The sequence below is a fragment of the Frankliniella occidentalis genome, unplaced genomic scaffold, assembly GCF_000697945.3.
Source record: "Frankliniella occidentalis isolate FOCC.00 unplaced genomic scaffold, Focc_3.1 Scaffold4, whole genome shotgun sequence".
NCBI classification, from domain to species: domain Eukaryota; kingdom Metazoa; phylum Arthropoda; class Insecta; order Thysanoptera; family Thripidae; genus Frankliniella; species Frankliniella occidentalis.
In genome coordinates this window covers 3,086,114-3,096,526 of record NW_026267134.1, presented here as the reverse complement: position 1 = coordinate 3,096,526, position 10,413 = coordinate 3,086,114, and the positions used below count along the sequence as shown (strand labels likewise).

The following is a 10,413-nucleotide window of genomic DNA, read 5'->3' as shown; positions in this document are numbered from 1 at the left end:
GGAAGGAGGGGGAGGGGAGGGGGGGGGACTAATTGCTCTTTGAGGGCATCAGGAGGCCCCCCGCCGCGGTCTTCACACTCCCCTCCCCCGGCTCGTGCCCCGCCGCCGCGCCACCCGCGCGGAAGATGGGACTGTTTTGATGGCATCAGTCACTCCGCTGACAGGCGTCGCCGCAGGGGAGCCCGGGAGAGACAGCGGGCGGCGGGGGCAGCGGCAGCGGCGCAAGAGAAACATCATTTATTTAAATATCCGCCTGCGGTATATGATTTTTGCAGTAACGTATTTGCGCTTATTTACTTTTGATACTGGCAGAAGTACAACGGATTTAACAACGGATTTAACTTAAATTAACAGTCATAGGCATCATCATGGCGTCCGCATGACAAATTCAACCTGTGAAAACATTTATCCACGCAAACAAAGTAGAAAATATGGTCGCTCAAAATAACCTATACTTGTAAGTTCAAAAACAGGTCAGCTTCTTTGGACAAGTTAAATAATTTGTGAAACCGGAAAGGATGTTCGAGGCGAAGGAGCCTGCCGGTCGTCGGGTAGGCAGACCCGCTGCTCACGGCTCCCCGGCGGTGTTGCCTACCCGAGCCCCCGATGCAGCCGCGCGACCTGTTAGCTGCTGGGTCCGACCCGGCCCGACCTCACGGAGTGCGTCGAGGTGGTGCTCGGGTGCTCGCCGGACCCTTTCGCTCTAATTACACGGTGTGCTCGGGCGGGGCCGCAGCGAGCACAGCGCACGCGAGCACAGCGCCGGCCACCCGCACAGCATCGCAGGCCGGAGCAAGGTGCCCTCCGCAAATGCTGCCGGCCCCGCCAGAAACCAACGACCGCAAGCGAGGTCGCCCAGAAAGTAGGACCGTCTTCCTCTGGCAAACTACACGGAAGCTCGGCGCCTGCGAGACTCGGGGTGGGCCACCCCGCAATACACGCATGCACTGTTGGCAAGATGTTGCCTACCCACCAGGCGCTATGAAAGCTTGCAGAGGCTACACTACTTGGAAGTTTCGTAATAGCGAATGACGGACGTGTTTTTTTGGACGAGCCCACTTTTGCTGCGTGCAACGCCCCACGAGATTCACTCATCATGCCATGCATCAGCCCGCCACCCCACCGCACCACCGCCTCCAGTTTTTGCTGTTGTTGTTCTTTGCTCCGTCATCAACCGACGGCCCCCACACGCTAACGACACCCGTTTGTTTTTGTTGTTTCGCTTTTATTTACTTTTTCGGCGGTGTATACGCGTCGCGCCCGCTGCTTAATTCTCCGCGGCGACCTCTCCCTGACGCCTTGCTCCGTGTGTGGCTCGCGGGGCCTAAAGGCGGCGCCCAGAGAGCCTCGCGCGGGGCCACGCGCCGACACACGGCGACAGAAAGACGCACTGGGTCCAGGAGGCCGAGTCTTGCCAGGGAATCTCCGTCTTTGCGAGGCACGGGGGTCGCCACTCTCGGCAGAAAAGGCGGGGGGTTATGATTTTGGAAGGCTATGATAGAAGTATCCCCGTTGATAACGATATTTATCCTGAAATCTGAACAGTTTCCACATTTAGCCCGCAGAGCTCAATGAGAGGGCCGTGGAAAAAGTACCCGACTCTATAAAGATGACTTGTAACTCGTGCACCGGCCGCGTCGACGACTGGCCTGCTGCTCTGGTGGTGCGCCCGTGCCGCGGCCGCCCGCCGGCCCCCGCGCGAAACAAGTTAATGTGACGGAATGGGGGCAAAGTTGAGAGTTGCGACGAAATACATGTCCATTAAGGGACCCATGCGCCCGTAAAGCCCCCCCAGAGCCGCGACGCGATGCAGTGAGCCCCCCCTCCCCCTCCCCGGCCCCCGCTCACTATGACTCTGTGGCGCTTGAATGGGCGATAAATGCAGTGTCTGCCGACAAAGGAGCGCGTCCCACAATGATATGGCATTCGCGAGGTTATCGCCCGCCCGCTTGCCCCCCTCCCCCCCCCCATCACACTGATAAGGATTTGGCCGTGACGGCCGCGCGGGACGCCCCGTCTGGCGCTAGGCTGGGATGTGATTGCCCTAATCAGGATCCGGTCGGAAGTAGTGAAGTGTTTGAGGCGTCGTGTGTGAGCCGCAGGTGGCGTATGCCTGCTGCTGCTGCTCCAGAGAGCCCCCTCCTCCTCCTCCTCCTCACTCACCTGTGGCGCTTCTTGGCGCGGTCCTTGTCGTCCCTGGCGCGCGCCCGGCGCCTGCTGCACTCGCGCGTCTGCACCGCCACCCCGGTGCCGCAGGGGCGCGAGCAGGCGCTCCACGGCGACCACGGTCCCCAGCTGCCGGACAGCCAGGACGGCGTCACCGGGGAGATGATGCCCACCGCGGCCTGCAAGCGTCAAAAACAACATTGAGACATCTTCATTCTTCATACGATTAACACCTTCTTCAAGTACTTAAACTGTCAGCTGTCTTTTTTGAAGAATTTTGCAAGACAATGTTTTAAATTTCAACCATTAAATTTCAAGCTTAAAGTCCCCCCAACTCATGCGTTTGCTTTTTCCACAGGGCGCGTTCGTTTCCCTGCTTGACCCTTTCCCCCTGACCCGACCCTCCGACCTGCAGTAAGCCGGGCACGACCGCGAGGAGGGCACTCCTCCAGGGTCCATGAGCCGCTCTGGAGCTGCCGGCACGGCCGTTGGCCCGGGGCCTCTTGAGCCTCTGGCCGGCCGAGAAGTAAAGAGGATATAACCTCCTTCACACCAGTGGCGGGGCGGGGCGGGGCGGATAGGACCCTCAGGAGGTAATTGGCACGATCGCCAACATAATGGGCCGCTGAGGCGAGCCATTCTTCGCAACATCCCAATTAGCACAACGACGCCTTGCGCCTTGTTGCAAGGAGCAGCAGTAGACAGGACGGCCGCCGAGTGTCGTCTGGGTGTCGTCGTTTTGGCGCCCGCCGCAGGCCATAGACCATTGTGAGAAAAAGGGAGAGCAGTCCAGACGGAGCGACATAGAGAGAGGGAGAGAGACAGAAAGAGAAAGAGGGGGGGGACTGGGTGCAAACACCATAAAAACAGACGGGGGCCTTTTGCTTGGTGCTGGCGCGCCCGCGTCGTGGCGCTGCGCCCGGCTTCCATCCTGGACAGCGTCAACGGGTTCCTTGGTCTGGCGTTGGCTGTTCATGGTCGTGCCCCCCCCCCCCCTCCTCCCCAAGCGAATCACTTCCGATCATGTTGCAGCCGCGGATTGCAATGGTAAGTGTGCTGTACGCTCTGTACATATGGCGCCCTTGCTGCATGACTTCTTTAAACCGCGCGTTTGGTTCAGATTCCGATTCCGAAATAGCCGTCTGCTCTTACCCTAACTGCGGAAAGTGTTTGCAGGTCTTACGAGAAATTTTTCCAAGAAGTGCGTGCTGGTTAGTTCCGATTTGAAACTGAGAAATTAAGAAATTTTTTACATGAACTTACGACTTATACTGACGCACAAAACTCGCGCCCGCCGAGCGCCACACGCCACACCGCCTTCGTCGTGACGATCATGCTCGCCTCGCCCAGGGAGGACCTCTTGGGATTTGGGACGATGAATAAGACCGGCCACCCCTATGGGCCCTCTACATCCCCCCCTACCAGAGCCGAGCCCAGCCTGGGACACGGGACGCTGCCCTCCCCGCGCCGCGCCACGGCCGCGCTGTGTGTCTCCATTCTCAAATTCCACGCGTTCCATACTGATTAATAGTGGCGGCCAATTTTAGAAAACGGCGGCGCGCGGAGGCGACAAGAGAAACGTAACGCTACAAAAAGCAGAGAACACGTCGGGGCGGGGCTTTCGCAAAGATCAGAAACCGCAATCAAAACATTTTAAGGGTAGTGAGCAGTGCTGCAGGCTGATGATGTTACACTTTGGAAACAAGTTTGGAGTTAGTTCCGTTCTTCAGGGCGCCACCGCCCGAAACGATTGGAAAGCCGTAAAGGTGTGGGACCGTTTACTGCTATGATACGAGTTAATTTACAGCGCAGTAAAAACAAAATCCTCGGAGCGCCACTCAGCGCAGACAGGGGAGAGCGGGGGGAGAACGAAACAGACGCAGGTCCTGCAAGGGAAGCGTTTTGCGTAACTCTGACCACACAAACGTAGCTGCATTACATGGTCATAATGGGAAACAAAGGAAACAGCGTTTGTAACGGATTTTAAAATAAAAATATCTCTCAACTCTATGCCCTATTATCAGTACACAAGGCTCTTTGCGGTTTAGAAGCGCATTCATGCCCCTCGACAAAGTATGCTGACCGTAATGTCAGTAAAGTACTGACCCCGTCGGGCCGCAACACAGCCATGTGATAAGAGGAGCGACTCACGGGACATTCATGGTGGCGGGCCAAAGCCAAAAAGGCTATGCGTAGAAAAGGGGGGGGGGGCTTGTTGCTCGGGTATCTCTGTCTCTCTCTGTCTGTCTCTCTCTCTCTATGTCTCTGTCTGTCTGTCTGTCTGTCTATCTGTCTGTCTGTCTGTCTGTCTGTCTCTCTCTCTCTCTCTCTCTCTCTCTCTCTCTCTCTCCCTCCCTCTCCCTCTCGCCTGTCTTCTCGCTCCCTTCCTCTCACTCTCGTCGCGGTGTCGGACTAGTTTCGGCCATAAACTTGCTGATAAGGAGAAATTACATGCGGTGACATCTCCAAATTTGTGCCCCCCTCTTGAGTCAGGCGCACCCCCCCCCCCATTCCCCCCCAACTTACCTCCTCACCACCACCAGCCACAGTACACGTTGCTGTAGCGCACGCATCTCTTGGGGAGCGGAAGGAGAGCGGGTTAGCAGGAGGAGCAGGGAAGGGGGAGGAGCGCGGGAAGGCTGCAGGAGGCGGCCGCGTGCAGCCTGCAGGTTCTTATTGGCTCACGCTTGCTCGCTCCTCGCTCGCTCCTTGCTACTCAAACACAAAAATCTCTCTGCCGAGCAGGAGCAGCGGCGGAAGAAGGGCCGCATTGCGTGCTCCTACTGCCCTCCTCCCCTCCTCCCCCACTCCCTCCACAGCAGCCCGCTGCAGTCTCGAGTGGCCGACGGGAGGGAAGGCCGTGAAATTATAATCCCATGGCGTGTAATATTTTAGCGTGTTGGAATAACCAGCGTCTTCCCGTGTGTTTAAAGGCATTCCCCAGCGCTGGCGCTACTCTGCCGTCGTAAGTTCACGAGACGGTGGTACTTTTTGCACGGCACTTCATTTGTTAATGATATAATGTTTGACAGGCCATGATAGATCAAGATAAATCAAATTCTCAGTGGGAAAATATTTTTTTACAGCATAACTCTATGAAACAAATAGTTGTCAATCCTGAAACAATTTAAGTTGGGGGGAGAGTTAAAATTGTAGAACTATATTTTTGGCTGTACTAGTGTATCGGAATCAAAACTTTGTCGACCCCCCCTTCGGCGACGTGCGTTAGCCGGCTTGCACTCTCTGACCTACTGGCCGCCCCGCCGGGCCACGCCACGCATCAGTCTGCCACGCAATGCAGGGAGGGGGGGGGGGCACGGGGGGACCCACCCGATTTCCGTCAACGGCAGAAGACTGACAGTTGTATAGATCTCCACAAACGCAGCAGCTTCGGTCGACGCCGTCGGGGCGTGGCGTGGCGCGGCGTGGCGCGGCGGGGAAGGGCGTGCCGGCGCGTAGCGTCTGACAGACCTGGTGGACACTGGAGCTAACTGAACGAACACTGCCAGGCCACAATCGAAACAAAACAACGCCGGATGCACGAGATGTGTCCGAAAAATGACAGTCAGATAATAGAAGGATAGGCGCGCCCACCAAAGTTTTACGCTTTTTTTGTTTAAAAGGGAAGGGGGAAGGGGCACACTGTCGTCTCTTTCCAATCACACACACACGGCACAAATAAAGTGATAAAAGACGGCCGATACCCACCTCCAGCGGGCTGAGGCTGTTGCTCAAGGTCTTGGGGTCCGGTGTCACCGCCGTGCAGCCACCCGCCGCCACGAAGAGCAGCACCAGCACCCTGGAATAGAAAAGAAGTCCATGTCAATTTTACATTTTCAGCAGAGTAGAACCGCGGCCAGGAATAGAGCACGCACTCTCGGGGGAATCGATCTTCCTCACGCATGTTTGATCGAGGAAATAGGTGCGCCCGCACCCCGGTGCAGGGAGCAAGGCGCCGCCGAATCCTACCGCGCAAAAAGAAAACACGCGTAAAACACTTCCGTAAGAAGAAAATTACGTAGTTTTTAAAAAAAGGTACACAGATTTAGCAATCCTGCAAGGAGGCCTACCGGCTGCCACCCTGCTCGTATTAAGGCCTCGACTCCCAAATTAATCGATGCGATTAAATTCAATCAGAGGAGCGCGCGAGCGATCGATATCTCGAAGCGCGCGTCGTGTTGCTCGCCTTAGCGGCTAATAACGACCCCGCCGTGCCCGCCCCCTGCATGTAGAGCGCGCTCATCTCGACTCACGCCGAAGGAGCAGCAACAGCAGCAGCAAGACATCGTGTCCCCTAGGAAGCATTCGGTACTCGGATACTCCCTTTCGAGCCAACAAATTACATTATAGTTTGGAATACGTACAGCACTTAATTTTTATGTTTACGGCTACTTAAATTGAACGAAACAGAAGTATGTAATTTTATGAGTTCGTGCTAAATGTTTTCTCATATCTCGTTTCCTAGGTATGGTAACTTTTTTCATAGCGTCTGAAAAGGCATCAACCTTGAACTCCTACTTACTAGCAGCCGTTGCACCTCGTAAAATGAAAATGACGTACAATTTCCGATCGACCCCTTATCGCGACCGATGAAGAGTCTTCGCCGAGATACGGCGCGTGGGGGGACGCACAAAATAGGAATGTTCGTCGGCGCTATTCATTCACATGTAGCTCTCTATCCAAGAGCAGCCATCAGCAGCAGCAACAGCAGCAGCGCTTCCCATCCACTCAGTACTTATCGAGCGGGGGGCGGGCGCTCCCGCACCTCCACCTCGCCGTCGTCAAGCGTATGCGCTCGACTCCTGTGTTGTATGAGATTCCCCAATCATCCTCGTCGCTGTACATACAAGAAGCAGCGTTCTCACAGAGAGGGGAGGGGAAGGGCGGGCGGTGCGACGGGCAGGCCGTTGCGCCCGTAACCTCTTCATCCATCCGCCGTCCCGCCCCCTTGTCCCCCTCGGAATGTCAAAGGGTAACCTTTCCCCCCTCGGGGCTGACGAGTCGGCGGACGCCTCCAGGAAACCAACCCTCCAACCCCATAGCCAAAGAGTGTACAGTCCAGTCGCGGCAGGTCGAACAGCGAGGACAACGCGGGAATGTGCTGCGGAAAAATAATGAATAGTACAATCTGGGGCGCGTGGCGCGTGCGCTAGAAAACACGGATGTGTGTGTCGTTTTGTTTTTCCGTCACAAATCAGCCACAAACATGAAAATAACCTCGAAAAGGCCCCGAGGGTAGCCAATCAACGAACGGCGCTCGGCCCGGCGCCGCGGGCAGCACAGCGCCGGGCTGGCGGGCGCAGACGAGCGGCAGAATTACGTTCTCTTTTTGAATCCAGGAGCGCGACCCGCGCGGGGCCCTTGGGCCGCGCGGCTAGCCGGCCGGCAGGTCGGTGTCGACAGCCACTCCATGCGATCCCCTTCCCTTTACGGCGGCGATAGCCCGGACATAAACTCGGACAGGGGCAGGGGCACCATGGGGGCGGCCAGCACACGGGGGGCGCCGTGTCCGGCTAAATGTCAGTCTGTTGTTGTCGTCGTCGTATAGTTGCTGCTGCTGATGGTGTTTCGCTCCCGGAAAACTAGACCGCCGACATGGAGTGTCTTCGGCGAGTTGACTCTCTCGCTCCAGCTGCCGTCTGTACCTGACGGCGCCCGAGTCGTGACGGCTGGCTGCGTCGCCCCATGCGACGCGCGCGCGCCCGCCCAAGTTCAGTGCACTACTGCCGATTGAGGGCCGTTTAATTTCTCATACCGTTTAGTATTTATTTATTTTTTTGCGCGCGCGCGTCGCATGTAGGCCGGAAGTCGTAAACCCTTTGAGGAAGGTGTGGTCCCCCGGAGGGGGAGGGGGGCGGTGGGGAAGGGGTCGCGGCCGGGTCACGGACCGCCACGCCCCGCCACGCCCCGCCGCGCCACGGACCACTGGGCCCGATGCACAGTACTGTAATGCGGGTTGCACTCCACCGCGGTCGCCCGCAGGAGTGGCGAGGCGCGGCGGGGCGTGGCGTAGCGTGGCGTAGCGTGCGTGCCGCTGCAATTGAACGCGTCACACCTTCGCGGGTGTTTGGCCGTGCCCTCACCGTCACACCCCCGGCCGCAAGGGTGGGGGAGACAACCTTGAGCCCCTCCGCAGAAGTTGGACACATACTACATATTACGTTCGCCGTAAGCTTTTAATGGAGTTGCTGCTGTCAACAGTGTCAGTAACGCGACACAGTGACGCGAAACAGAAGCAGCAGCTGATTCGCTGCGCTCGATTTTTGTTGCTACTCGCTAGCGATGACATCACCTACCAACCTTGTCCTCATGTCACGAAGCGGCGCGCGAAAATTGCCGGGAAGCTTATGTGCGATGTGCAAAGTGCATCTCTGATCCGCGGCCTCGCGGAAAATTAGATATACGTCTACACGGCTCGGAACGACAAAAGAGAGGAATAATGATAATAAAAGGAAATGACCCCTGAAATTGCAAAACCGAGGCCGAGGCTTCGAAGAGTAGGGTGCTGATTCTGCCGATCGAAGTAGTGATACGACCCTTTGATTGATTGAATTTGTCAGATTGCAGTGGGGGTTTCAGCAGATTATCGCCAATGAACCCCGCTATTGCCTTTCACTCTCACTGAATATGCAATAAAGTCAAAGGGAAATGCTATCCTTTAGATGAGGGAATGAGAAGTTCACTATAGCTTTGGCATCTTTATGAATTATCCGTTTCAAAGGGTCTTCTGAGACACAGTAAGAGAGAGGAAAAGAGGGGAGGGGGGGGGGGGGGGCCAGAGAGAGAGACAGAGAAGGACAGAGAGAGCTCTGTTCACGGTTCAGCACCGCTATTGTCTCTGTCAGGCAGAAGGGCTTCGGGGGCACCCCGGCGCCAACTACTCTGCAAAACAAGAGCAGGCCCTTGTCAGTGCCTCAGACGGGGAGAAAGGAACTCAACAATATAATTCACAAGAAATGATGACATAATCCATAGAGTTCATCTGGCCTATACAGTCATTTGCGCCCTTTAAACCGTCCCTCGCCCCCACGGCACGCCACGCCGCCCGCAAACGGCAACACAACAGGGGCATCGAACCAAACGAGGCGAGCGCGCCCAAGCGGCCGTAGAAAATGAATCGGTGGTCCCGGGTGAATGGAGCCGGCGCTCCCCGCCACGCCCCCTCGGCTTGTTTGTATGAGAAATGTGTGTGTGTGTGTGTGCAGGAGAAATAAATTGAGCTGTTCGGAGCTGTTCATCTAGACATTGCACATTGTGGGAGACCAGCAAAACAGGACAAACACATTGACCGATCGGTGACTTATAATAAAAGAAACTAAAATTGCTTCTTTAATTCGAACAGGAAGTTGCTGCTGAAGCGTTTCTCTTTGTCTTTTGGGTGGCGCCAGCTCGGGGCGTCAGCAGGCCAGGCAGGCGCCATGAGCTGAGTCAGAGTGAGAGAGAAAGGGAAAAGGGAAGGAGCGATCTCTGTCAACGAGTGTTTCATCTCATTGTGCAAACAAAAAGAGCCTCACCGGGTGGAAGAGAGATGATGATAGAAAGGTGCATTACTAAAGTTAGCCATAGCCATTTCATTAACTAGCCTGTTTCTAATCATAATTAAAATGAAAATTAATTATCCCTGTTAGAAATTCGCAATTTTACTCAAAATCCATCGACGAGTAAGAATGCGATGTTGTACATTTAAAACATGTTTTGTTAATAGTAAATTACAAACTAATATATTGTACCTATCAACATACTTTTTACAGTTTTAGGTTACTTGTTTACTCCTCTCAATATATTTTTGGGGGGCAGTGCGGACCCCCCTGCGCGGTGCCAATGCGGGGTGCTGATGATCGCGTCCTGGGTGAGAGTCGTGAGCAGAAGGAGAGCAATAGAGGGGGAGACACGGGAGGTGAGATGAATGGCAAAAGGGAAACACTACGGCCGGGCCGCGCGCCGCCGCCGCTCCATCCGGAGCGGGGCGTCACGAGGAGCGATGCCTATCGCCCAAATCACTCGGAGAAGGACAGCGGGAGGCGACAAGGAGGCACAGCATAACGCTGGTGGCGCAGTGCATTATGGCGACACGCGTGCGAGTGAGAGAGAGACAGAGACAGAGACAAGACACTCGCCTTCCGTATGCAAAAAGCTATGCAAATTACCGATGCTCGACGGCACGCACCACCGCTGCAACTATGTTGTGTGCCGAACCGTGATTGGCACGGATTAACTGCGGCTCATCGCACGTGCCCTCTTGCTCTC

The 10,413-nt window shown here is 55.8% G+C and overlaps 1 protein-coding gene across 1 annotated transcript in view; it reads right to left on the bottom strand.

The window, feature by feature from the left end:
- LOC113204199 (thrombospondin type-1 domain-containing protein 4) overlaps positions 1-10,413 on the bottom strand; it is a 46,609-nt gene that overhangs the window by 28,831 nt on the left and 7,365 nt on the right. Inside the window, exons 2-3 of the mRNA XM_052268966.1 lie at positions 5,875-5,965; positions 2,164-2,345 (exon numbers count right to left, since the gene is read on the bottom strand). Of these exons, the coding sequence (XP_052124926.1) occupies positions 2,164-2,345; positions 5,875-5,965 (273 nt within the window). The remainder of the gene's footprint in view (positions 1-2,163; positions 2,346-5,874; positions 5,966-10,413) is intronic.